Source organism: Haemorhous mexicanus, chromosome 7 (genome assembly GCF_027477595.1).
Source record: "Haemorhous mexicanus isolate bHaeMex1 chromosome 7, bHaeMex1.pri, whole genome shotgun sequence".
Taxonomy (NCBI): domain Eukaryota; kingdom Metazoa; phylum Chordata; class Aves; order Passeriformes; family Fringillidae; genus Haemorhous; species Haemorhous mexicanus.
Window position 1 is genome coordinate 3,131,914 of NC_082347.1, and position 27,961 is coordinate 3,159,874.

At 43.3% G+C, this 27,961-nt stretch overlaps 1 protein-coding gene and 2 non-coding genes across 11 annotated transcripts; all 3 read left to right on the forward strand.

Moving 5' to 3' along the window:
• CCAR1 (cell division cycle and apoptosis regulator 1) lies at positions 1-27,866 on the forward strand. Of its 9 annotated transcripts, none has more exons than XM_059850852.1 (26): positions 1-84; positions 964-1,082; positions 7,205-7,455; positions 7,899-7,943; positions 8,621-8,653; positions 9,617-9,810; positions 10,325-10,439; positions 10,512-10,701; positions 12,429-12,561; positions 12,847-13,008; positions 13,741-13,966; positions 14,942-15,055; positions 15,896-16,062; positions 16,784-16,994; positions 17,799-17,882; positions 18,530-18,715; positions 20,538-20,729; positions 21,671-21,904; positions 22,244-22,355; positions 22,614-22,655; positions 24,016-24,098; positions 24,532-24,678; positions 25,096-25,216; positions 26,545-26,730; positions 27,005-27,210; positions 27,528-27,866. In XM_059850852.1, exons 1-26 carry the CDS (start codon positions 41-43, stop codon positions 27,585-27,587), a joined length of 3,657 nt encoding a protein of 1,218 aa, XP_059706835.1. In that variant the 5' UTR covers positions 1-40; the 3' UTR covers positions 27,588-27,866. The 9 variants fall into 9 exon arrangements, with proteins under 9 accessions (XP_059706835.1, XP_059706836.1, XP_059706839.1 ...); XM_059850853.1 differs by having other exon boundaries at positions 8,627-8,653; XM_059850856.1 differs by having other exon boundaries at positions 7,205-7,377.
• On the forward strand, positions 14,349-14,412 carry LOC132330223 (small nucleolar RNA SNORD98). The gene has a single exon (XR_009487247.1). It is a non-coding gene; the product is annotated as a small nucleolar RNA SNORD98 (small nucleolar RNA).
• On the forward strand, positions 15,677-15,744 carry LOC132330224 (small nucleolar RNA SNORD98). The gene has a single exon (XR_009487248.1). It is a non-coding gene; the product is annotated as a small nucleolar RNA SNORD98 (small nucleolar RNA).
• Positions 27,867-27,961: the final 95 nt, after the last annotated feature.

Below are 27,961 nucleotides of genomic sequence, written 5' to 3' on the forward strand. Positions count from 1 at the left end.
CGCGCGGTCGCAGCCGTGACGTGTCGCGAGGCGGTGGCGCATGCGCGGGGCGGGCGGCGATGGCGGCGGCGCGGTCCCGCGCAGGTACCGCGGGCGCGGCGCGAGGGGCCGGGGGCGCGCGGGGCCGGCGGCTGCCCCGGAGCGGGGCCGGGCCGGGCGGGGGCCGCGGGGCGGACCGGGGCGGCGGGAGTTGCACGAGGAGGAAGGAGGAGAAGAAGGAGGAGGGGGAAGGGGCGGGAAGGCCCCGCTTCCCGCCTGCCCGGCCCGGCGCCGTCTCCGCCTCCGCCTCCCTTTGCCTTTCTCCCGTGCGGCGCTTTCTGGCCGGCGGCGGGGCCCGGACACGCGGCCGGCAGCGGAGGCTGCCGAGGGGGTAAAGGAGCTCTCGCGGGCCCCGGTGGCGAGCGGCCGGCGGAGGGCTCGGGCGGGAGGCGGCGGGGCCGGTGCGGGCCCGGCCCGGCCCGCGTGGTTCCCGGGCTGCCGCGGCCGCCGGGCCCCGCTGGGAAGGCGAGCGGCGCTCTGCCGCCAGCGCTGCCCCGCGCCCGCCGGGCACGGCCGTGCGAGACAGACAACGAGTATAAATTCTGGCTTCCGCAGAGTCGCCTTTCCCTCGGTCTGCCTGGAAATGGGAATGCGCTTTTGCGTTTTCAGTCGCGTTAGTCCCGATTCCAGTGGGAGATGGCGGTTGTGCCTTGGGAAAATAAAATAACTTGCCTTACAACTTTCTGTGTTCCCCGTACGCGACGCATGTTGCCCACCAGGCTTTAGGGATGTAAAACTAATATTTCGAGACTGGTTTTTTGTTTTTTTTTTTTCTGGTTTTGAGGTTTGGGGTGGGTTTTTTTTGTTTGTTTGTTTGGTTTTTTGATGGTTGGGTGTTTGTTTGTTTTTTTTTCCTTTCCCCTAGAATTAAAATAGCCTGACGGTATTTGTTTCAAAGATTGCAGCTGCGCTTTATTTTACTAGATTGCAGTTACGGAAGATAGACACCCGGGCGATTCTACCTTCTGCCATGGCTCAGTTTGGAGGACAGAAAAATCCCCCTTGGGCTACTCAGTTTACAGCCACTGCGGTGTCTCAGCCAGGTCAGTTTACACTCGGTGTTTGAACCCTGACAGCCTGTAGATTTGGAGATTCCATACTTGGGTATGCGCTTCAGAGTGGCACGATGCTGACTAACTTATCTAAAGTCTATTTAGGTGGTTTAAATCCGGAGTTTTTTCCCACAATAGAGACTTAAAAGTCGTTGCCTGATGCTGTCTGAGGTTTTGTTTTTTTACTTGGTTTTCTTAAGGGGTGTGAGTAAAGTCCCAGGTGAATTTGTATTGATTGTTTCAGTCAATAAACAACGTCTCGAGTTAGTCATATCCCAAGATGTGTAAATCAAATTACTTCCTATTATATTACATGGTTCTGGACTAAATAATATCAGCTCTAGGAAGGCATTACAGATTTCTTTAGTGCTGCCTGAGTTTCATTTCCTGGGCAGCCTGGATCAATGTTTACAAATTATTTTATTCCTTTGTTTTATTAATAGATTAGATATAATCCACATAGTGGAAAGCTCTCTGAAATTTGTTACTTGGGTGAGAAGGGGGGTATTTATTTTTTAATGCTGAGTTAGAATTCAGAGGTCCCTGTGATCACAGGTATTACCCTAATAATGGTAGAGAGTTTCCTTTGATTTAGCTGAGCAGTGTAATTAATTGCAAGCCACTGGTTAAAAAACCTGGCTGGCTCCATTTGCATGTTGGCTCACAGCACAGAAGGTTTGAGGCAAGGATGTGAAGCTTGATGCATGATGAATTTTGGTGCTTCCATTTCCAGTTCTGGAGCACCTTGTGCTTTTCTTGAGTGTAAACAGTTTGTTAATTAAAAGTTGAAGTTGTGTTGTGCAGTGTGAGGAGAGTTCAGCAAAGCTGTGGCACTCAGAGGGTTCTGGGTTTGACATGAAGTTCATGTCACACCTTTGTCAGTGGCAGCCTGGCAAAGGTTGGGAGTGTGTGACATTCTTTGGAGGTGCATCTCTGGGGTAGGAATCCTTCTCCTCTCCTGACTCAGTTTTCTTTCCCAAGGTGAATCCTGCAGTGGCCACTGCTCCGCTCACACTGTGCATCCCCAGGGAGTGACCACCCCAATCCCTAAGAGCTGGAAAGGGTTGGGAGTGTGGGAGAGACAAACTTTGCTTTTGGTTCTCGTGTCAGACTGGGGGAGGCACTGGAGCAAAGAATGGGAGCTCCTGGGCTGGACTGTTCTCGGTGTGTTGGCTGATGTGACAGCTCAGGCATCAGAAATGGTGGGGGAAGGTGGAGCACCAGCTCCATGGCCTGTTCCAGAGGGAAAGCTGCACAAAACCTGCTCAGGGGAGGAGCTGGCAGTCATCTTAGAGCTTGCTGAGGTGGGAGCAGGAGGGGTGGATGGAGCATGCATCAGCTTCTTAACCCTTTTCTTATGCTTGTGGCTCTGCCTGGGCCAGCCACTTCTGAGCCTCCTTAAATTAGAGGAAGTCCCAGTGTAACTGGGATGGGACTGGTCACCATCAGTTGCTGTGAGAGGTTTTTCACCTGCTCAGTGAGGGCAGCATCTGCAGGGGTTTATGGCTGTTCATCTGACCCAGCAGCACCTGACTCAAACCTGAGGGCCACTAAAGATGTAACATTTGGTTGCACTTCTACCTTCTGTGCTAGCTCCACTTTCCTTCATGTTCTGGTGTGCTCGTCACGTGTTGGTGTCCTTTCCTGGTCCTGCTGCAGTGCATCCTCTTCTTCCCCTGAATCCAGTCCCTGGGATTCTTCTGCCCAGCTGCTGTTTTAGTACATGCTTGTTCCCCTGCATTTTAAATTTCTAATACATGCAAAGAGCACAGGAAGCCTTGTTTGGAAGGTGAGCAGTGCTCTTTGGCCCTGCTGGGAGCTGTAGAACAGTGTTTCTGGTTGAACTTGCCCCTTTCAGTGTGAAGCTGTGAACCTTCCAGGGAGGCTGTGTTCCCAAGGAAGAGGTGCTGTCACAGTCAGGTGTGCTGACCAGCCTCACCTGCTGCTCACCTGTGTTGCACCCAAGAAATGGTGCAGATTGGCTTATCCTGGTGAACCTCAGTGTTAGTTAACTCATTTTAAAAACATCCTTTCAGAGGGTTGGCCAAAGCTGTTACATGCCAGCTGTTTTTATCCAAGTGTCAGGTTCCTTCTCCAAAGCTTTGAGGTGCTTGGATATGAGGGAAGGAGGTCTGGATTTTTGTGACACACAACATGATGTATAGTTTTGTTCAAGCTGTCAGAAGCAGTGATTGATGCTGTTAGAAACCCAGTTTGATTATTGCAAAAAAGATAGTGTCAGTGTTGGGGGTTTGTGTTTTTCATTGTTTTGGTTTAGGGATTTTTTGGTGGATTTTTTAAAATTTCTGATGTGGATGCTGTCTTGGCCATCCCTGGTGAAGAAGTAACTAAATGAGTTAAAGCTCTTAATTATTAAGGTGTGGCACCCTGGTTGTAGACTGAGTGCTGTGTAATGAAGGGTCTGTGATCCCTTTGGGAGGGTTTATTAATTACTCCCTGTGGAATTAGAAGAGGGATAGGCAATTCCAGGTGCCACCAAAGATGGATGTGTGAAGTGAAACTCCTACATTAACACAGTGAATTTTTTTCTGCACCTCATCTCATGCTTTTTCTGCATCACAAGACTAAAACCAGAATAAAACCCCTGCCATGGTGGTTGAGCATTGTTAAAGAATAAATTAAATCATGCCTACTACAGAAAATTACTTTGAACTTGCATAATGCTGTGCAAACTCCTGAAACGCCTGCAAAGGAGAATCCCCTCCTCCTCTCCAGCTCTTCAGTTTGGCACCTCTCTGGTTTGTGTCACAGTGCTGTTCATGGGTTCTGATGCAAGCCTGGTTTTATAGCACTGTGGTGCTGGGGGAGTCCTGGCTCTGCTGTGTTGGTGTTGCCTTTGCTGTATCAAGGTTTAATTGTGTTGGAGTGAGGAAAGGTGCAGCTGACAGAGCTGCAGTGCCTGGAGCTTGGTGCCTCTTAGTGCTGCTGGCCCTGTGAGGTGGCTGAGCCCTGTGTGAGGACAGGGAGAGCATGTGCTGAGGCTCAGCCCCTGAGGAACAGGAGCTGTGCACAGTGTGCTGGCTGGCTGTAAACACGTGTCCCATGACAGATAGGCTGAGCCTGGTTTCTGCTGCGTGCCTGTTAAGTGAGTGGCTTTGGAGCAGGTTGGGTGATGTTTGTATTGCAAGTGTGTGAAGCTCAAAGAAACTTGAAACCCAAGGACCCAATCTCACCATTTCTGACAGCTGTGAGCAGTGTCCCAAGCCCTGCAAAGGGTACTCCTTGACTGTAATTCTAATAAACCTGTGTCACTGACCAAGGGGACATCTGTAGCTATGTATTTTGAAGATGTTTCCCTAACTTGTAGGGATTTTTAGGGTTTAGGGGTAGGAAGAGGGACTAATAAATACTGTTTGTGTTGGTTGCAGCAGAAATGTCAATAACCTAACCCACAGCTGCAGCCTGGGACCCCAGTTTCTGTCTGTGCCCTTCCAGCTGGAGGTGCCACACAGTGTTTGGTGCCAGTGGGAGTTGTTTGCACTGCGTTTGAAGGAAGGCATCTCCATCACTGCACTTTCTGAGATGATTACAAATCCTGAGAAGCTATTGTTTGCCACTGCAGATGCTTGTGGCAGTCAGATGTCAATTCCAGACTCAGTCTGATTCATTCTCTGTCTCTTGTTTTTCTGTGTGATTTTTCCTTTTTGTTCACTTTTTTTTTTTTTTTAAACTTGTAATGCAAACTCAGTTGCCTAATTAATTGGAGCCTGTTTGACCAAGATGAGTACACAGATGAAAGGTAGTCAAATGAAAGTCCTGGAATACTTTGGGGCAAATCAGTGGGAACAAGATACAGCTTTGAAAAACTTGTTACTACAGGTGTTATCTTTTGAGAGGATCTTGGCTGTCTTTTGTCTTTGCCCTTTCTCTGTAGGTTGATCTGCAGTGTTGTAGACTATAGATACCCAGTTAATATTAAGTGCTCAAAAACTAACAATAGAGATGGCAAAATTTCTTGGTTTTCCTTAGTTGAGAAAATGGGATAAGGGTCTTAGGATGAGTTGGGAATTGCTTGAGATAATTCTGGATTATGCTGAAATGGAAATTGCCAATGTGAAGCCATAGAGCTGAGTAGTCCCAAGACCTGGTTTTGGAGTAAGCATTTTTGTGGGTACTGTTGGTACACGAAGTAGGGAGAAGACTTGTGAAATTTGCTTTTGCTTGTGCTTCCCAACTCCATCCCCCTGTGCTGGAACAACACTAGGGTAGAACTTTGGACTGAATGACAATAGCTGGCATAGTCACACGTGTTCAAAGGTAACAGCATGCAGCAAATTTCTGCACTAATGGGAATTTCCACTTGGCATGTGGAAGTAAGAGGAGAAAGATGAATGCATTGACTGAGCCAGCAAAGTATTACAACCAAGAAAAGTGAAAGTTGTCCCAGGATACAGCAGCAAAGCTTGTAAATTGTATTTAAAGGTCTGTTTAAGGTGTGTTATGTGAGACAGTGGTGAGGATCCAGTTGAGGGTGTCCTTCTGGATGGTCCAAACTGCACATTCAAATTGAAGCTGGAGATCAAGCAGGAGGCAAGAGGATGAAGACAGTGGAGGGTTTGTCAGGAGAGAAGCCTCAAATTTTGTTTGCTGGCTTCTAAAGAAATGCAAATTTTGGAATTTTCCAGGGGGGGAAAGTTAATGATATGCTGTACACTGCAGAATGCTTCATTTCCCTTTTAAAATACTGTTACTTCCTGGAATGCTTATGTGGCAATATTTGATACAGATCATAGTGATAGGAATGATTTTCAGTGCTGTCTATGTATTTCTTTCCTGTTTCCTTCCAAAATTATAAGATGATCAGTGCCATCAGCAAAGACTGCTCTGCTGGAAAGGGCACTGTGGTAGGAAGGGTGACATTATTCAGGACCTGTGGAGTGGGGTACAGCATTATGGTAACAACCACCAGCTACAAGCAGGCTTTTACTGCATCCTGGATCAGGAATGAAAGGTTCCTTTTGCATCAGTAAGAACAGTGTGGAGCATAAACCCTGCAGGAATACTGTAAATCTGTTCCTCATTCCATTGTGTGTCTTTGATGGTTTGGAAGAGAGAAGAACTGTGTTCATCTTGAATGTTGCTCAGTTCTGAAGATGGCTGGCTGACCTGTTTTTGCTGGCAGTATGTTTCCCTGCCCAGTTTCTCTCTGCTTTTATTTAAGCATGTGGACTAGACTGATAGTTTAATGAGGTGATATTTGATCATGCAGCTGCTGATAACTTTTTTTAAAACTCCTGCCAGAGAGGGAGCAGGTTTCCAGATAAATTTGCAGTTTTTTGCTGAGATTTGCATTTTGCAGGGCTCTTTGTCACCCAAAAAATCTCTCTGTAAACCTTGTTCAGAAGCATAGCTTGTGCATAGCTGCCTCTCATGATTTGCTTATGTTCTGTGGTGAATTAAAAGCTGGCATGACAATAAAATAAACTAATCTTTCTTTCTAGGCAGTTTGAGTCTGGGCAGCACAAACCCTTCCTATTAAGAGCTGGAGAGAGCTTGAGTCCCCTTACACATGCAGACTGATTAAACTCACTGTTGTTCCAAGGCTGTTCTTCTCCACCAGCCCCCACTTCACAGGGGACAGAGACAGCACTGAGTGAAGCAAAATCTTGGTGATTTCAGAGCACACGTTCCATGAGCTTCTGTTTCACAGAGTGCTGTCACAGTAAAGCTTTCTCTTGCCCTCAATAGAATGCAATGTACTAATTTACAGAGCAGAGCAGCAGTCTTCATTTGGCTCATCCAGAGCCTGGAATACCTTCAAGGAAGTCCACGGGGGACGGGGTGGGTGCAGGTGGGGATGACAACTGCAGAGCTGGAAAATCACGAGCAGCTCCAGAGAAGGGAGCGTAATGGCCTCTGCTCCTCTGCTGAGGTTCACTGTTGGTAGATGAAATTAGAAGAAAAGCTTGGTAGATCAGTTTAGAAGAGAAGCTAGCGGGATGTGATCCTTTGTGTTGAGTTTGGGAAGTTGATTGAGCAGCTGGATGAGGCTGGAGCATCGCGCACCGCGTCCTGCGGGAGCCGGGCGGGCTGCGGTGCTGCGGGCGCTCACCGGCCGTGTTCCTTCCCTCCCTCCCTCCCTCCCTCCGCAGCTGCCCTGGGCGTGCAGCAGCCCTCGCTGCTGGGAGCCTCCCCGACCATCTACACGCAGCAGACGGCGCTGGCAGCCGCGGGGCTGACCACGCAGAGCCCCGCCAACTACCAGCTGAGCCAGAGCGCCGCGCTCCAGCAGCAGGCGGCAGCCGCGGCCGCGGCCCTGCAGCAGGTAAAGCACACACCGCGGCCGGCGCTCCCCGAACTGCGTAAAGCTAAAGGATCCAGGAGGAAAGGAGAATGGAAAATGGTGAACATTGCAGTGTGAACCTGTCTTATCCATGGCGGGCGGCGGTTGGGCTGTGGAGGAGCTGGTGTTTTAGCCCTGTGGGAGATTGCATCTAAACTGAGAATCTCAATATCTCCCATCACTAATTTTATATATATATATATATATATATCCTTTATGGGATTTTGCACCATTTTGTAATGTGCCTTAAATACTGTCTTAAGTGTCAAGGCTTAAGAAAAATTGCTGACTTTAGCTAGAAAGAGAACATCAGGGCCCACTCTAAAGGCTCAGAATATTTGTTATGAAAATTATATACATTGATAGTATTAGTTATTTTTAAATTAAAGTTGTTAAATGTTAATTGGTTTTATCTAGAACTTGCTAAGCAGGTAACTTATATTTGATATTATTGTGGTAATAATTCTCCTGTTTATGCGATATTTTGCTTTTATCTGTTTCAGCAATATTCCCAACCTCAGCAGACTCTCTATAGTGTACAGCAACAGGTTTGTCTGATTCTTACTGTGTACATCACAAATAACTTTAAATAATGTTGATTGTGTGTCTTGTAGGATTTGTCTCCGAAATCATCCTCATATGGGAAGTTGTTAAAGAAACTTAAGTAACTTAAAGAAACTGTGTGGCAAAAGAGAGCTTGAAGTTCATAAACTTGGAAAGATGTATGCAGAATGGAAACCTGCCTACCTTCCTGCAAAAACAAATTTTAGAAATCCTTACTGTTCCATGTGTAAATGATTCTCTGCTGAACTTTGCTCCAAACAGGGCCGTGTATTTTAACTGCTGGAAAGACGCTGTCCAAAAACGTTCCCTTTTGGATTTTTATTATGATCTTCTAACTTAACAGGATTTTTTTAAAAGAATAAAAGTACAAGGGAATTACAGGCCTAAGCTGTTCCAGCTGCCAACATTTTTTTGGTGTTGCTATTAACTTTCTGTTCAAAAAAATGGAGCATTTCTCCTTTCTGTATAAACCTGGGTTATACAGTCTCAAAATTACCCCACAAGCACAGTTTTACAGATGTGCAAACTGCTGAAATGACCAAGCCCTAAAGGACTATTAACTGACTCAGATTAAGCAAAAACTCTTACTTGTAAAGAAGAGGTAGAATTGTACAATTTCCTTAAGCATATAAAATTAATTTATAACTTTATTTATTTTAAGTTGCAGCAACCTCAGCAGACCCTTTTAACTCAGGTTAGTTTGGTTTTATTGTTTGGTCTTCATCCCCAAACACAGATAATGCAAGAGTGCAAATTTGTGACATCTTGGTATTTTAATCTGTAAAATGAACTAATACGAGTGAACATTTTATTGGTACAGGTTTATTTTATCCAGATGTTAAAATATGCATAGCCTTGATTTCAAAAATTAAGAGCAACCACTCTTCCTTAATCTCAAAGGGAACATGTGTGTTGATTATATTTTAATTTTTTTTTTTTTTGTTTGAACTTCAAGTGTCCATTTGTTTTACAACAAATAACAAATGGGGAAAATAACAAATGGGAAAAATCTTTCTCTTCTTTGTGAAGGAGTTTAATTTCCTGTATGAGCAGTATGTGTATAAAGAGGTTTAAAAAGAGCCTTGCTGAGCTTGACGGGTTTAAAACATGCAGCCATTTAACACATTGCAAATTCCTCTAGTTCCATTTTCACTTGAACTTTTAAACAGGCTTTAAAAAGATAAACATGTTTGACTTGATTCCATTGCCTTACTGTGTTCTGCTTTTGACCTGTTGAGTTAGGGAAGGGTTTGTGTTGTCCTCAGCCTTTACTGACTTCTGCTATTCCAGGTGGGATATAAATGCAGAATGACCTCTTAAGCGTTTATTCCTAGCAAAGCTGGGAATTTATCTCCACTTCAGGCCCACTCTGTCGGTTGCCTGTAGACAGTAATGCAGTCTTCATGCTTTTTGTCAGGACAAGGTACATTTTTTGGGGAAAGCTGACTCTTGTAAAAAAGGAGGATAAACAAAACCAGTCTTCATTCAAAGTAAGAAACGTATCATCTTCAAAAACCACAAGAAACTTCCACCGTCTGCAAATGTGTGTTCTAGAAGCTCTAGCCACGTTCAAGTGCTGTCTCGGTGGCTGGAGGAGCTGCTCCCTGTCGGTGTGGCAGCTGTGACAGCACTGAGCGTTCCTTTGTTGTGCCTGCAGCCGGCGGTCGCGCTCCCCACCAGCCTGAGCCTGTCCACGCCCCAGCCGGCGGCGCAGATCACTGTCTCCTACCCCGCCCCCCGCTCCAGCCAGCAGCAAACCCAGCCCCAGAAGCAGCGGGTCTTCACTGGCGTGGTCACCAAGCTACACGACACCTTTGGCTTTGTGGATGAAGATGTCTTTTTTCAGCTTAGGTAAGCTGTGAGTGCTCACCTGCAGATGTACTTTGTGGTGCTCTCAGAGGTGGAGATGATTGCACATTCATTCTGTGTGTAGTAGTGTGTTGTTTTCATTCAGTGGTGAAAGCCACAAAGGTTGATAGGTGCTAAGTCTGAGGTACTTCCTGTGAATTTTTGAATTTTTTTAATACAAAGCCCAAAGCTGGGAGCCCCAGAGGTTACTAGCTCCCTATAATAGGGAATTGCAGAATTTGTGGGTGATTAAAAGCATAAAACCTGCTGTCTGCATGTCTTAACTTGGTACTGTTTGGGAAACTTTTCCCTTAGACAGGCCAAAGACAGGGAATTACTAAGTTCCTATGCATACCTGAACTGAAGCAGCTAGCACTAATGCTGAATTTGGGGGTAGATGCTCTTCCTGTAAGCTTTTTTTTAATGACTCTTACCTTCTTTCTCCCATCTTCAAGTGTAACATGCAAAAGACCTAGCTAGAGAAGCCTCTCACACACATTTTCTGTAACGTTTGCAGCGCTGTTAAAGGCAAGACACCTCAGGTGGGTGACAGAGTTCTGGTAGAAGCTACTTACAACCCCAACATGCCTTTCAAATGGAATGCCCAGAGGATCCAGACGCTGCCCAACCAGGTAGGTGTGGCTGCAGGTGCCAGGGGCAGAGGCTCAGCTGGAGCTGGCTCCTGACCCGCCGTGTCTCCCCAGAACCAGAGCCAGGCGCAGCCGCTGCTGAAGACGCCGCCGGCCGTCCTGCAGCCCCTGGCGCAGCAAACCTTCGGCGTGCAGGCGCAGCCACAGCCGCAGTCCCTGCTGCAGGCACAGATCTCTGCAGCCTCCATCACACCCCTGCTCCAGACACAGCCTCAGCCCCTGCTGCAGCAGCCACAGCAGAAAGGTGCTCCTTCGGTGCATGCCTTTTTGGGGGGTCACTCTGGAGTGAGGGGGGGGTGGGACGGTCCGGACCGACAGAGACCAGAGATGTCTGAAGCCAGGTGGTGGAACTTGGGGTTTATTGCAAAGGGCCTGGGTGCAGGGCCCTGCTGGGAGCTGCCAGCCACAGCTCAGAGCAGGCCCAAGAGAAGTAAAGAGAGTGGTAAAGAAAGAGAAGGCAAAAGCATGGAAAAGAGGATGAGAGAGCAAGATTCCCATTACTATACCATAAATCTTCTGTGCTGAAGATTCTAACTCTCACTAAGCAATCTAGTACGAGATACAAATCCTATAGCATTTACATACAGCCTATAAGAATCATTACATTACCATGCTGTGTTACATTTTAAACCCTAAAAACTTCTCTTTGGGTCCCTTCTGCCAAGCTGGCAGGGTCTGCTCTGACCCTTGGAGCTGCCTGCAAGCAGAGGGTGTTGTTTCAACAAAAGGAGATTACTTTCAGCCAGCCACACCATTGTTTTCCTGTTGTTCAGTAACTAAGGGATGTCAAAGCTTGCTTTCATTTCAATCTCCCTTATAGTTTCCATATTCTCAAAATCTTTTGCCAGGCAATCATATTTATAAGGCTTTCCTGTTTCATCTTCCCCACCAACTCTGGATGATGGTTATTTTCTTGTTAATCAGAAGGTGGAAGTAATAGCTGAAATAATATGCAGGGGACTCTGCTGAGCTTTCAGATTGAATATGTCTTCCTGCACCTTTGTGCAAGGCACATTGCCTGCAGTAGCTCAGAAATCACCTGGTTAGGGAAGTCCCCATGGACTCCTGTTCATGTTAAGATTTTGTAATCCAAAAGCATATTCAGTGTAGTTTTTGTTCTTTCTCAGACAAGTTGGGGAGTGGAAAGTATTAATAGCAGGGCAGTCCTTCAGCATCTTGTGCAGTTTTCCACAAAATCAGGTTTCACAGTTGTGTTCTTAAAGCTGTTGTTTCTTTGCTTGTTCATTTCAGTTAGCCAGGTTGGCATCTGAGGGAAGAAACACTGCCAAACATGGCAAATCTAAAACAGAGGTTGTGAAGTCTCCTGAACTTTGAGTGGCTAAGGAATCAGTGATAGAAGTGATAATATTAGGACTGGTCTTAATAAAAGCAAGGGCAGAAGAACCAAAGCAGAAGTGTTTTGCATGAATGCTCACTGCAATCTAATTAGTCCTAGTCATTCGTTGGTGTTTAGTAACATTTGCTCCACTTAAATCAGTGGCTGAAATGTCTCGAGGCAAAGAAATTACCTGCTGAGGGATTGATGTAGCAGTATAATATATTGATTTAGGAATAATTTTTCAGGATGCCAGTTATTTTGATGTATGAATGGTCTTAAAATGAGGATTTCAGTTTTCCTTCAGTTCAATGAGTAGGTAGTTTATCAGTAATTTAAGTTTTTGAAAAGGCTTAGCTGTTTATTAAGGTGAATTCTGTGTGCTTAGGTTATGTTAGCTTCCATCTCAAGGAGATGCTTTTAAACCAATTTCATTTTGACAGAGTGTCAGTTTGCCTCAGTGAAGAAAAGCTTAAGTCTCTTGAGTTTCTTGGGGTGGGTGTTAATAATGGATAAATTTGACTGTAGGGTTAGGTTAGAAAATGTACACAAGTGAAGCAGCTGTAAGCAGCAGTGTTTGCCAAGTGTAGGCAGTTGCCCTCTGTTCTCTATTGATGCTGTACATTCTGTTTCAGGTGGCTTGCTGCAGCCCCCAGTCCGTCTGGTTTCACAGCCACAGCCAGCTCGAAGACTCGACCCACCATCCAGATTTTCTGGGAGGAATGACCGAGGTGGAGACCCTATGCCAAACCGGAAAGATGACAGGAGGTATGTGGACCAGACTGTGATCCGAGCATTCCATAAAGACCTTTCCTCACCCGGAGCTGAGCTGCTTGCTCCAGAGTGGGTCAGCAAGAGCCACAAGTGGTGTTACCCTTAGGAATTAGGGAAGAGTCCTTACCTCCCTGAAAGTGAGGGGTTGTGTAATCAGTTTCTCTTGTAGAGAGACTCTACTGAAACTTCTCCCCTTTTTTGAGTTGTCTCTGCCAGTTGTGCTAGAAATCATTCTGTGTTACCAGCCTGCAAAATCATTTGCATTTTGTGTTCTTGAAGCCGTGAAAGAGAGCGGGAGAGGCGCAGGTCCCGGGAGAGATCCCCGCAGAGGAAGCGCTCCCGGGAGCGGTCGCCACGGCGGGAGAGGGAGCGCTCCCCGCGCAGACCGCGGCGCGTCGTGCCCCGCTACACCGTGCAGTTCTCCAAGTTCTCCTTGGACTGGTATGTTCCAAGTTCTCCTTGGACTGGTATGTTCCAAGTTCTCCTTGGACTGGTATGTTCCAAGTTCTCCTTGGACTGGTATGTTCCAAGTTCTCCTTGGACTGGTATGTTCCAAGTTCTCCTTGGACTGGTATGTTCCAAGTTCACCTTGGACTGGTATGTTCCAAGTTCTCCTTGGACTGGTATGTTCCAAGTTCTCCTTGGACTGGTATGTTCCAAGTTCTCCTTGGACTGGTATGTTCCTGGTGCCACGTCTTTGCCTGTGGTTCACTTCATCGTGGCACAGCTGCTTTGAGCTGTGTCGGCCCTGACTGATGTGCTGCATGATGATCCTGACTCTCGAGCTGTTCCCTTTTTAAGCTTTTTAAATGAATTTTGCCTACTTTCTCCCATCTTTAAATGGAACATGCAAAAAACCTAGCTAGGCAAGTATATTGTGGCTAAGAACCTTGTATGGTGAACTTGTTGGAGGTTCTGTGTTACTTGAGAGTGCTATTGTAAAATAGCTTTATTGCATTTAGTGAATGTTCCCTATCCACCTAAATTGGACGACTGTTTAATAGTTACTTTTTTTTAAACTTCGTCCATGACATTCAAACGTAATGTTCTTGAGATTTTATATATCCAGCATCAAATGTACAATGGTTGTATTGCCAATTAACGCACCTCTTGATGATGTACTTTGTTAATAACTCCTAATTGCTGTGTCTTTACATCCTGCCTGTCTTCCAGCCGTAGCTGTGATATGATGGAGCTGAGGAGGCGTTACCAGAACTTGTACATCCCCAGCGACTTCTTTGATGCTCAGTTTACCTGGGTGGATGCTTTCCCTATGTCTAGACCATTTCAGCTGGGAAACTACTGTAATTTCTATGTAATGCACAGAGAAGTAGATCCTATAGATAAGAACGCTGCTGTCCTTGATCCACCTGATGCTGATCATCTCTACAGTGCTAAGGTTTGTGTGCTTTTCCATTGATACCACTATTCATTAGAAATTTTTTATTCAGTAGGGTGCAAAAGTGGGTATAACTGAAGACATTCTGCAGCCATTTGAGCTAACTACAGTGTTTTAAACTTTTCAGTAAAAAAGTAGTACGTAGAGCTTAAAAAATCACAACTGAATTTCAGTTTTTCTGTTACTAGAGCTGTGCTAAGTCGTGTGTGTACAGAGGGCTCTTCCATTGTCTGCACTCAGTTGCAGTGATGTGATTATAGGAAAGAAAGCCAGCTCCTGCAAGATCTCTGAATGATTTCTTAGGCAATTCATTTGGAGTAGTTAATGGAGTCCTTTTTATTCCTTCAATACAAACTTGATGGAAAATCCGCAAAGCAAGAAGGAGTGATGATGTTTGAAACCTATTCCATTGCTGAAATAATCTGTGGAAAAAAATAACTGAACTCTTTCTCTGCATATTGTGTAATTCTGTTTAGTGGTATTTATTGTCTTTCTTTCTTTCCTGTTCATCTCAAGATTTATTGTTTTGTTTGAAGTGGATTAAGATCTATCTTTAACATGTAATACTTCTAACACAGATTGGCAAAATCTCAGACCTATTTTAATGACAAACTTCAAATGGGACAGGTTTTAGCAAAGTGTTTTGATAAATGGGTCTTTCATATATGATTACAGCCCTTGATGCAGCATATTTTGACATTCACAGAGAGAAGCACTTAACTTGCCTTCTGTGTACAAAAAACAGTAAAGCTCAGGTATCAGACATGCTGGTTTTTCAGTCTGTTTGTGCAGAGCAAGAGCTGCCTTTCAGAAAGCTGAGCTTCAAAACATAGTAACTGAGAAGGAGCATCCTGTTTTATCATACACCTGTTTAGGGTATAGAGCAGCCTTGTTAAGTTTTGGTATGTGTGTTTGTGGTCGTTGTTGATCAGTTGTGGTGAGCCCTTCACCAGACTGCTCTGACTTGCACCACAGGTGATGCTGATGGCTAGTCCTAGCATGGAAGATCTCTACCACAAGTCATGTGCTCTGGCTGAGGATCCCCAAGAACTTCGTGATGGATTTCAGCATCCTGCTAGACTTGTAAAGGTAAATATGCTTCCATGCCAGACACTTTTGGCAATAAAGGTTGGTTATAGAGCTTTGCTGGTTTTGACAGTAAGAGAGGAGCTTATAGACAGCTGAATGATGACTTCATTTTTCCTCTGATGAGACCTAGTTTATATGTCAATTCTTTTTCCACTTTATAGGAGGGAGCTTCACATTTACTGCTTTGTTCCACTTAGTCAAACTAAAATAATTAACTTTGTTAGCTGCTTTTTACAAGCACTTACTGATTTTGTAAGGGCTCAGCTGTGAAGAGAATACACATGAAACAACAGTTAAGCAGCCATTGTGTTAAGTGAAACTTAATCGTTAGACTGAAGGAGCTGTGAGTGCTGTGGTGTTTCAGGACAACAGACTTGTTTTCCAGTTAAATTCTAACTTACAGCCCACGGGAGTACTTTCATTTATAGGTATGATGCTCTTGTGGTCTCACCTTCTGTAGCTTTTCTTCTTCACTTTTAAGCAGGCTCGTCTATAAAAGTGTGTCAGAGTTAAGACACCATTTATGTTACTGTCTGTCTTTTGGGTTAGAAAGCTTTTAATTGCAAAGGGACAAGCCTATACCAGTAAACAAACTCGATGGAAAATCTTGAGAGCAAGATTGAGTGATGATGTTTTAAACCTATTCCATTGCTGAAATAAATGATCTGTGGAAAAAAATAACTGAACTCTTTCTTGACTGGTTTTCATTTTCAGATTTCAAAATAATTGCACGGTTTACTCACGGATTTCAGTGTGTGTGCTATGAAATATTCTTTGCACTTTGGGAAAATGACCTTTTACCCCTAGCAGGGGAACATTCAGAAGACTCTTTTTGTCTAGTTTTTAGTGGGTATGAAAGGCAAAGATGAAGCTATGGCAATTGGAGGACACTGGTCCCCCTCACTGGATGGACCTGATCCAGAAAAGGACCCTTCGGTGCTGATAAAGACGGCAATTCGTTGTTGCAAGGCTCTTACAGGGATTGACTTAAGTGTGTGCACACAATGGTAAGTACTGCCCTGCAAAGCCAAGTACACTGTAGAAAGAAATACTTGTCTGTTACCAGGACTTTTAAAAAAATGAAACAAAAAAAAAAGCTGGAAAAACCCTTTTTTCTTTGTCAACTGCTCTTGGTAGTTCAGGTGAACTACTCAAAGGATGTTCTGTTTGGTAATCAGCTTGATTGGTGCCAACACTGCTGAATACTGCATTAAAAACTAATTAAAAATTCTGGGTTTATTTTGACGTGTTATGCTGTAATTTTTTTAATGAATGTGCGTTGAAAATATTTTTCATTTTGTGCATAGCTGGAGAGGATCGTCAAGAGAACTTCATTTCATTATTCTTTTGTTATAAATAAATAGCCGTTTGTTATACAGCCATATTTTCTCTTGATGACTTTCTGTCCTGCCTTAACACTCACTGTGGTTGTACCAATACTGTATGCTAAATTTGAAGTTCTTCAACAACTTCTCTTTGCACTTAAAACCTCCTTGGGCTAAACAACAAGTTTTATGAAAAGCATTTTGTCCATTTTCCTCCTTTTCAGTTGCGATACCTTTTTACAAGTGTGCCAGAAGAGAAAATATGGCTTCCATAATTTTTTTCTTTAGATAAACCTCAAGGTCTTGCAGCAAAATTTCTTTACTTGATGTGCTACAAGTGATCTAGGCTCTTTAAAATGTATTGTAGAATTTTTTTTCCAACATGCTTCTTCCCTTGCAACAGGTACCGTTTTGCAGAGATTCGCTACCATCGCCCTGAGGAGACCCACAAGGGGCGTACAGTTCCAGCTCATGTGGAGACAGTGGTTTTATTTTTCCCGGATGTTTGGCATTGCCTTCCCACCCGCTCAGAGTGGGAAACCCTCTCCCGAGGATACAAGCAGCAGCTGGTCGAGAAGCTTCAGGGTGAACGCAAGGAGGCTGATGGAGAACAGGCACTGAACGCTAATCCCTTTTTCTATTTCTGCTTCTCACAGGCACAGGAACACAGGCACAAAATGCACACCACATACTACACAACATACATACATAGGAGGAACATAACTGGTAACAATGACTGGTAAACCAGCTTTCAGCAGTGTAGTGAATGTTGCTTTTTATTTTTATTTCAGCTAGTTCACTAACTTTAAATGTGTATGCTGATATCACAAACGGAATTAAATTGTGCTTACGATGCGCAGAAATTTTTATCGTAGACGTAGTTGCTGGAATCTGGGACCAGTTGTTGAGTGAGATTCAGTTTATGAATAGCTGTCTTCAAACATTTTGCCATTTTCTGAAATTTCTAAATTCTCTCTTGTGGCCAGTTCTAATTGTGATATTTGAAATTGAACAAACATTAGTCTGAAACATCTGAATTTCAGGCCACGTGGCTGATCAGCATCTTGGAATAAGGGAAGGTCTGACTGAACAAAGAGTAATTTGGGGGATTTAAAATGTGGGGGAAGATCACCCGCTGTGTGGTTACTGGAGACCAGCAGTGTCTGTGTAACCCCAATATCCTTTGTGGTGTCGCTTATCACCCTTTTGTGTTCCACAGATCTGGCTTGTATTGGCTGAGTGGCACTGTGATCATTTATAAAGTGGTAGAATGTGTGTGTGAACTTGTCTAAATAATAACTTTAGGAGAAGACTATCTGAAACAGTTGTGACCTTGCACAGATCAGCAACAGAATTTAAAAAATAACTGAAATGCTTTCAAGCTTTCTGAATGATAATTTTGAAATTTTGTTTGTCAGGATGAAGAGGAAAAGGATGATGGGGAAGCTAAAGAGATCTCTACGCCTACACACTGGTCTAAACTGGATCCAAAAACAATGAAGGTAACAAACACTTCTGAAAACTTGTACTTTTCCATTTATAAGACATGACCTGAAATGCAGCAGTATGTTCCCTTAACTGAGCAAGAAAATTCAGTAGTGTTTTGCTGAATTTGTAGGTAGCAGATGTGGTGTCACAGTGTGCAGGGATGACCCCTGGTTGTAGAAGGTGAATACAGCTGATTAAATCTATTCTGAACTTTGTGCAATTCAAGGCTATCACCTATGATACATGAACTGGAAAACAAAGAGTTCTCCTGTAATCTGCCAGATTATTACTTACGTTAAGAAATGTGGGGTCTAAAATACTTACAAAATTGTACATTTTTGTACAATTACTGCCTTTGTAAACTATGTCAGGAGACATAATAAAAAGTTTCCTCAGAAGCAATAGTAATAATAAACTATTTTACTTTAACAGAATGCTTTCCCTGCCTCTGTGAAAAGTTCCTCAGAAAGAAGTTTTTCGTGGAACACATCAATTTAAATGCAATGTTTTTTTGTCTCAGTAGCTATTAGTGTTTTGCAGCCCGTGTTTAAAAAGCACAGTTGACTTTTCAGTGCTGTTGATTTTTACCTCACTTTCTCTACTAATCCAATGTTTTGTGATGTCACTGCTTGGTCCCACTGACAGAGCTTTTATTTCCCAGGTAAATGACCTTCGCAAAGAATTAGAAAGTCGAACCCTTAGCTCCAAGGGACTGAAATCTCAGCTGATAGCTCGACTGACCAAGCAGCTGAAAGTAGAGGAACAAAAAGAAGAGCAAAAGGAGCTAGAGAAGTCTGAGAAAGAAGAGGAAGAGGAGGAGGACAGGAAATCTGAAGATGATAAAGAGGTAAGGATTTGGACATACTTGATTTAAGTCCTAAGAGTATATAAAATATTTGTATAAATATGTATAAGCATAAAAAGTAGAGGCATGTGCCTACTTCTGCTGGGATTTTGTTCTCAGGTGACTACTGGGAACTCTTGCTGTAGCTTGAGCTGCTAAATTTGGAAGAACTTTTGGCCAGTTTCAATTATTTCGTGTCAGCCAAATCAGCTCAAATGTGCCACTGAACTAAGGGTGTCTGAATTAATGTGTGACCTTAAATTTAAGGAAAAATAAATTCAAGCCTGAGAAAAGCCATGCTGAAGATGAGTGAACACACTTAACACTACCTTAACTCCTTCAACCTGGATGAAGAGCAGTTGCTTAGTTCTGTTAGGCTCTGTGTCTCACAGTCCAGCTTCTTCACGTGGCAGATGGTTTGCTTGGGTTTGTTTTCCCTAATTATGAAGCTTTAATCTTTACTTCTGGATACTTGCTGTGTGTTGGAGTTTCTCAGTTTTGTGGTTTGTAGTTGCAGTGCTTATTTGCTACTTCACAGAAATTGACAAAATCTGTGCAATAAGGCCAAAGCTCAGCCACAGAGTAGGGGCAGAAATGTCTAGAGAATGGCTTGTGCTTTAGTTGCTTTTAAACCTGCCTTTTTGTATGTTACCTGCTAATCTGTCTGGGGTGATTGGAAGTTTTATATTTTTCTACATCTCTGTAAACCTTGTTGAGGGAGGAAAGGCCACGTGCTTGCCAATTCTGTCAGCTGCTGCTGCCTTCTCCCACAGCTTGGATGGGGTTCAACTACCTTGGGTTTCTTGCCACAGCTTTCTTTAGGATTGAAGGGGAGCTGTGATTGTGCTGGCTTTTTATGGAGCACAAGCTCTGCCTTGACTTTTTTTGTAGCCAGGAGACTCCAATATTTGTCTCTTGTGGCAGTCAGTAAGATGGTGGCATTTTACATTTTGTAACCCTGCATTTCATTTGCATCAGGTGTATCTATAGAGATTGCATTTCCATAATCAAGAGTTAGATAAATTGTCATCTGGTAACTGTTAGAGCTCTGTTGGGTGTCTTTGGAGAGGTGAGGTATGGACCTTTCTCTTCCTTTGTAAGGAGTAAAGAGCTCACTTGACTGTACAGCTGTGTGTTCCTTTCAGCAGCTCAGGCTTTGCTTTGCTCAGGAAAGCAGCGAGTCCCAAAAACTAATGCAGAGGCTGAAACTTCAGCTTTGGAGTGTGGTGGTTGTGAGGTTTCCAGGATCAGGTGAGAGATGAGGAATCTGACTCTGTGTTCTCAGAAGGCTGATTTGTTATTTTATGATATTATCTTGTGTTGTGTTATAGATATGATATTACTTGATACTATATTATACTATACTATACTATACTGTATTATACTATGCTATATTATACTGTATTATACTATATTATACTATACTATATATATTATGGTTTTTATATATTATATATAATATTGTAGAATGCTATACTAAAACTATAGTAAAGGAAAGAAAGATACACACAGAAGGCTTAACAAGAATGATGATAATAAAAAACTCCTGACTGACCCCTCAGAGTCTGACACAGCTGGCTGTGATTGGTCATTAATTAAAAACAATTCACATGGAACCAATCAAAGATGCACCTGTTGGTAAACAATGTCCAGACCACATCCCCAAGCAGCCAAACGCAGGAGAAGCGAATCAGATAATAATTATTTACATTTTTCTCTGAGCTTCTGAACTCTCCAGGAGAAGAAATCCTGGTGAAGGGTTTTTCCAGAAGATGGCAGGGTGGCATTGGAGCATGCTCCATGTGGGTTTTTGGTCCCTTTTCAGGAGGAGGAGAGGAAGCGGCAGGAGGAGCTGGAGCGCCAGCGGCGGGAGCGGCGCTACATCCTGCCGGACGAGCCGGCCATCATCGTGCACCCCAACTGGGCAGCCAAGAGTGGCAAGTTTGACTGCAGCATCATGTCCCTGAGCGTGCTGCTGGACTACAGGCTGGAGGATAACAAAGAGCATTCCTTTGAGGTAACGCAGCAGTGCTGCTGGCACTGAGCTCCTCTTGTTTCTTTCGAATTGTCCTGGAAGATTCCTGAATTGCCGAGGCTTTGGTGCACTCACTGCGTGGTATCCAGAGGAATGCACACACAGGTTTTCAGATATTGAATGGAATTTGTAAAGTTGTCTAAGGATTCCATGTACAAAGCAGATAGTAAGAAATCTGATGCTTCATAAAATGATGTGACCTCTGATGTGGTGTAAGTTGCTAAAATTGCACCTTCTCGGGGGTCTCTGGGTCAGGATGACCCTGAGATGTGTTAGAGAGTCTCTTTTCCCAGCCTGGCAACCAGAGAAGGAGTCAGGATTCTTCTGCTCTGCTTTTCAAGGTTGTTTATTTTTTATCTATAACATTCTTTCCCTGACCCACCGAGGTCTGTCTGGCAGGTCGGGTTGTGGCACACTGACACTTTCAGGCTGGTGTTACCTTTTTATACTACAAACTACCTGTGCTTTATTTACAATCATTTTCCAATACCTATCACCTATGTTAGACAGCGTGTTCCTACTCTAAACCAATCCAAATGTGCCACCATCACCCAGAAGATGGAGGCTAGGAGGAAGGAGAAAGAAGGACAAGGCATGCCCAAATCTCTCCATCTTGGGACCCCATTCTAAAAAGCCCAAAATTCTACTTTTCACCCCGTGACAAACTGTCATTCTACTTAAACTTTTGTGGCTTGTAGATACTCATGTAAGGTTGGTAATGTTTTCATGGTCAAAATCAAAGGCACAGGGGTCTTGGGCTCTGTGCCAAGGTCTTTGAGCCCCCTGGCAGGGGCTGGAGCCATCCAGGGCAGCCAGAGGGATGTCCTGGGTTCCAACAGCATCTCATAGCTATTTTATCATAATTATATAAGTTTTTAATACATGTTTTAAAACTTTTTGTCACTTTTCTTCTATATGTGCAGGTATCATTGTTTGCAGAACTCTTCAATGAAATGCTTCAGAGAGATTTTGGTGTCAGAATTTACAAAGCACTGATTTCTCTCCCAGAGAGAGAGGACAAAAAGGACAAAAAAAGCAAAAAAGATGAGAGAAAAGAAAAAAAAGAAGAAAAAGATGATGAAACTGATGATCCAAAACCTAAAAGAAGAAAATCTGGAGACGATAAAGATAAAAAAGAAGAGAGAGATGAAAAGAAGGTCTGCAGTTAGTTCATATGCAGTCTAGCCTGTCTGGGTCAATATTCTAGTGTTTCTATTTCTATTTTACTTTACTGCTTTCAGAAAGTCAGCTCTTGTAATGTTAGTTAATTGATTTGACTTTTTGATCTATTTAAATATGCTTCCATTATATTCAGTAATTTAAAATTTTTACAGGTGTATTGGGGGTATTTTAACATTCAGCTGTATCATATAAATTTGTATCTGTGTTCTTAGGTGACTGAGCATAAATGTAGGCAAATTTTGACTGGTAATAAGGTTCTTACTTTGCTGGGTTTGGATTCTGACCAGATAAATATTTAGGAATTTTTGTTACAGAGGGAAGATAAAAGGAAAGATGATTCTAAAGATGAAGAAGAACCAGAAGAGGACAATAATCAGGAAGAATACGATCCAATGGAGGCAGAAGAGGCTGAAGATGAAGATGAAGGTATCTTGAACTATGAATTTTGTGACCTTTAACAAATTTTTTTTATCATCACTGATTGTGTTCTTTCAAGCTGGAGGATGCACTGGAACTAGACAATTTAAAATTGCATTATTAGGCTAATTTAATTCTAGGAATTTTGACCAGTTCTACATCAGATGTAAGTACCTTTAGCCAGGCACTCTGTGAACATAGTGACTGTGAAGTAGCTGTGGTGCTCCAAGTAAGGCATGCATATAGAAGTGGTTTTATTTTTTTCAGAATGCAGACCACTCGCAACTCCCATTGAAGTCAGTAGGAGATGTGAGTATTCAGCACCTCTGAAAAACCAAGCCACTTGTACATGCCTAACTTCCTACTCCTCAGTTCTGGAATGCCATCTTGGTTTTGGCTAGGACACAATGTAGTGTGGGAGCTCTTCAGCCCGTGTTACAAGAGGTTATGTTTTGTTTGGGTGGAGTTCTGTTGGCCTGAAGAAATAGGGGAAGGCTCTGGAGGGCTCTGCAGGCAGTGGCAGCAGCTCTTCCCCTGCTCAGGCATTCAGGAAGGGGTAAAACCTGGTGTGTGCTCTTTTGTTTGCACTTTGGGGTAGTTGCCTTTCTGTGGGGAGGTTTTGCTAGGCATGTGGGTTTGAACTGTGTGGATTCTGCAGTCCCAGCATTTTCAGTTGTATTTTTGGCAGAGTACTGCATCAGCCTTAAAAAACTGATGCTAATCTGTGATTTCCAGAATAACTTCTCTTTGCTTATAATTGGTCTGTAAGAGTGGCCTGGGCTTGTCTGTTCTGTACAAGTGCTGCTGCTTCCCAGAATCTGTCCTTGTGCCATTCCCAGTCAGGAGCTGCTGAGAAAACCCAACAAGCCATGGAGGTGCAGGAGAAAGTAATTGGTTCTCAGAAAAGGGTTGGTAAAATTAGCCAAGTGCTGTAATAGTTTTTCCCAAGTTTTCCTCCCAAGGAAGGTGAACTTAAAGCTGAACTTGGCACATGATTCTCTGACCAGGACTTGAAGGGAAGGTACAGAGCTGCATGCCATAATCCATCCCAGCAGTTGTCTCATCCCTTTCTCTCTTTCAGTCTAGTTTTACTGTACTGCCTACCTTTGGACAAAAAACCTGCCATTTGTAATTCTCATCTAATAAGTGATGTGATCTGTAACTTCTTGGAGAATCTAAGTCCTAGGAAGAGTAATCTCTCCCTCAACATGAGTATAAGCACATGGTTCTAGTTACATAATGTATATGGGTTTTATTATATGAAATATTTGAGAGTAAATAATACTGAATTGGAATAAGAGTAACCATAGCTGAGTGCAGACTCTGCCAAGCCTCATTAGGGACAATTGTGGTAATTTCCTGCACACCACTTGGAGATGGAGATGTTGGCAGCACTCATTTTGGCCTATTTGCATTTGTTTCAGCTCTTCTGTCCTGTGTGTGAAACAAACACAGGGAAAAAATTATAAATGGCTTATGTTAAAATAGGAGTAGAGGAAAATTGGAATTTAACAGGGCTCACTTCAATGCAGTTTTTTATTGTTTTTCAGGGAAGTACATTGCAGCTGTTTGGGGCTTTATGTGAACTATTAGAGTGGCACCATGTATTCTGGTAGTGGTTACAGAATGGTTTGCTGTGGGTGTGTTGAATTTTCTTTCTGTTTTGCAGACCGGGACGAGGAGGAAATGAACAAACGGGAGGACAGAAAAGAGGGAAATAAACATTGTAAAGAGAGGGCATCTAAAGATAAAGTAATTAACACCTTTCTTATTGACTGCACAGACCTTGTTAGAGGTGTCCTAATTACCCCTTAGCTTTATTTTTATTATAAGACCTGTTTTCCCTTTGAAAACAGCTGTTCAGTAAATGATTGAGGGCAGAGGGGATGTTTCCTATTTTTTAATTAGATTAATTCTATGACCATTTTTTACATACTAGCATGAACAAAAGGAAATTGTGTCTACCAGCTATTAATATCCATTGGGAAAGATTACTTTTCATATATAGCTTAAATTAGTCTTAGATAACATGATCTAAGTAGGTAATTGATAGTAACATTAATTACTTGACTTAAAATATTAACAATAAAATGAATAGAGAAAAAACTTCTGTTAAGTCAGAAATTGGTCTATTTTTGGAATGATATTTTAACTCCCTAATGATCCCATAATCAATTTTCTCTAGGAGAAAGACAAGACCCAGATGGTAACTGTTAACAGGGATCTCCTGATGGCTTTTGTTTATTTTGATCAAAGTCATTGTGGATACCTTCTGGAGAAGGACATGGAGGAGATCCTGTACACTCTTGGACTTCACCTGTCACGTGCTCAGGTTTTGTATACTGCTAAAAACCTTTCCAAATGTTACAGGACTGTTTGAAGTGGGAGAAATGTAATTTAGCTTCTCAAGGCTTTGCTTACATTCCTGATCTCTTATTTTTATGCAGCCACTTCATATTCACAATGAAATTAGAGTTCAGTCTTTTGTAAATTGACTGGGAGTGAAAAGGTGAAGTTTGCAGCTTAGAATATGCCCATACTGCATATATAGCTTTTGTCTCTAAATTGTCTTTATTCTTTTCTAATTTTTATTCTTATTATTTCTTATTTTTGCCCTTTAGGCCCCAGTGTGTTAAAATTCAAAAAGCTGTGCCATTTCTTTTAAGTTTTCCAAGCTAAACCATTCTTGCTTAGGTAACAGGATGTCTGGGTATTAAATAACACTGTTGTTTCTTCCCATGTGTTGTAGGTCAAGAAGCTGCTCAATAAAGTAGTGCTTCGAGAATCTTGTTTTTATAGAAGACTGACAGACACTTCTAAAGATGAAGAAAACCAAGAGGAGTCTGAAGAGCTGCAGGAAGATATGCTAGGTGGTTTTTTTTTTTTCCCCACAAACTTCCATGTGATAATGAGAGTTCTGAGGTACTTGATTTCTTGCAGAAAGTAATTGAGCCAGTTTGGAAAAGTAAATCTTTGGCAGTCAAAAGTAGGGTGGGTTTTTAAAAAAAAAAAAAAAAACAGAGGTTTTGTGCTTCCAACACATAATGTTCAACTCTAGGATAAATCTTAATGTCTTGGAACAGGAAAGAGACAGAGGTTCATGTTCAATATTGATGAACATCATTCTTTGTTGTTAGTTTTGAAGTCAGGAGGCTCAGAGCTGCAGGTAGTAGAATGGAGCCTGAGTTTTGGAGACAAATTCCTGCAGGAAAGAGGCATAGAATGATGTCTTGAAAGAGAGCACTGCTTTTTGGCAGGGGGGAGAATTGGGGTCAGGAGAAGGAGAGAAGTGTGGGGGATAGACCAGCAGCCTTGAGTCTATATTTGTTCTCCTGAGCAGTGTCTGAGGTTGGTCTCTAGAGAATGATATTGTGGTCATTGTGGATAGAGCAGCACTGAGCAGTGCCTGGGGCTGCTCTCTGGCCTGACCCTGTGGTTGTTGAGGACAGAGCAGCAGTGCCTGGGGCTGCTCTCTGGCCTGACCCTGTGGTTGTTGAGGACAGAGCAGCAGTGCCTGGGGCTGCTCTCTGGCCTGACCCTGTGGCTGCTGAGGACAGAGCAGCAGTGCCTGGGGCTGCTCTCTGGACTGACCCTGTGGCTGCTGAGGACAGAGCAGCAGTGCCTGGGGCTGCTCTCTGGACTGACCCTGTGGTTATTGAGGACAGAGCAGCAGTGCCTGGGGCTGCTCTCTGGCCTGACCCTGTGGCTGCTGAGGACAGAGCAGCAGTGCCTGGGGCTGCTCTCTGGACTGACCTGTGGTTATTGAGGACGGAGCAGCAGTGCCTGGGGCTGCTCTATGGACTGACCTGTGGTTATTGAGGACAGAGCAGCAGTGCCTGGGGCTGCTCTCTGGCCTGACCTGTGGCTGCTGAGGACAGAGCAGCAGTGCCTGGGGCTGCTCTCTGGACTGACCTGTGGTTGTTGAGGACAGAGCAGCAGTGCCTGGGGCTGCTCTCTGGACTGACCTTGTGGCTGTTGAGGACAGAGCAGCAGTGCCTGGGGCTGCTCTCTGGACTGACCTGTGGTTATTGAGGGCAGAGCAGCAGTGCCTGGGGCTGCTCTCTGGACTGACCTGTGGCTGTTGAGGGCAGAGCAGCAGTGCCTGGGGCTGCTCTCTGGACTGACCCTGTGGCTGTTGAGGACAGAGCAGCAGTGCCTGGGGCTGCTCTCTGGCCTGACCCTGCTGTCCCTGCTGCAGGGAACCGGCTGCTGCTGCCGTCGCCCGCGGTGAAGCAGGAGTGCAAGGCCGTGGAGGAGAACGTGGGGCTCATCGTGTACAACGGGGCCATGGTGGATGTGGGCAGCCTCCTGCAGAAGCTGGAGAAGAGTGAAAGGGTGCGGGCAGAGATTGAGCAAAAGCTGCAGCTACTAGAAGAAAAAACAGGTGGGATGTTGCTTTGAAGACAGCTTACAGGGGTGCAAGGCACTGAGACTTCTTAAGTAATCAATTTGGGTAATGTTTGTGATCTGAATTTTGCTCAAGTTGAATGCAAGACTTTAAATGTGCTCAGAATTAAGTATAATCAAATGGTAATTCAGTGCAGTTTTTAATGTTCTTTAAAAATTGGTATTATGGTCTTGCACGCAAATAGAATATTGAGATGCAAAGTACACAGCATTGGAAGTGACTTGGTATTTTCATTTCTTCCCTTCCTAAGATGAGGATGAAAAAACTATACTACAACTGGAGAATTCTAACAAAAGTCTGTCTGCGGAGCTGAAAGAAGTAAAAAAGGACCTTGGCCAACTGCAAGAAAATTTGAAGACCTCAGATGATAAAAAATTGCAATTCGAGGGTCAGCTGAATAAGACAATCAAAAATTTAGCTACTGTTATGGATGAAATACAGAGTGTTCTCAAACAGGTAAGAATTTTCATTCCATTTTTTTATTCTTCTAGGCAAACTTCTGTAAACTAATTATTGAAACAAACACTTCAATACAAAAACAAGAGTATCTCAGTAAAATGAGTTTTAAGCCAAACCCAGAAGCTCCAGAGCATTTCTACCCTTCAGTTTTTCAGGAAGATCCTGGAATTGGTTATAACTAACAGTTCACACAATATCTTAAAGATACAAACATCTGTGTCTCATAAAGCAATATCTGCTGCTTTACAGTTTGCATGAGAAATAGAGATTCTACAATTCCTCTCATCCTCTCCCTTTTTTTTTTCCTTTTGAAGGACGTTGTGAAGAACGAAGATAAAGATCAGAAATCCAAAGAAAATGGAGCAAACGTATGATAAACTGCTGCTGTTAGAAGAATGGTGTTACATAATGTAATATAAATCATGATACCAGAATGTATGGGAAGTGATGCATGTTTGATTTTAGTAGTATAAATATCTTAGTTCCAAAAGATGTATAAAGTTTTATGAATGTGTCTGCTCCAGAAGATTGCTTGTAATTCTTAGGATTCAAGTTGAGACACTCCTCGAGTGAAAATAATTTTGCATTGCGAAAAGTTTTAGGATGAACTTTGTTATAGTTTTAACCCTAATAAAGTTCATCAAGGTAACAAACAGTAGCAAGTATTTAATTACCAAATGTTTTTCATTGAAGTCTAGTGAAATCAAAATTTTCATTATTTATAGACTTGCCATTTTTTGGTTTTTGT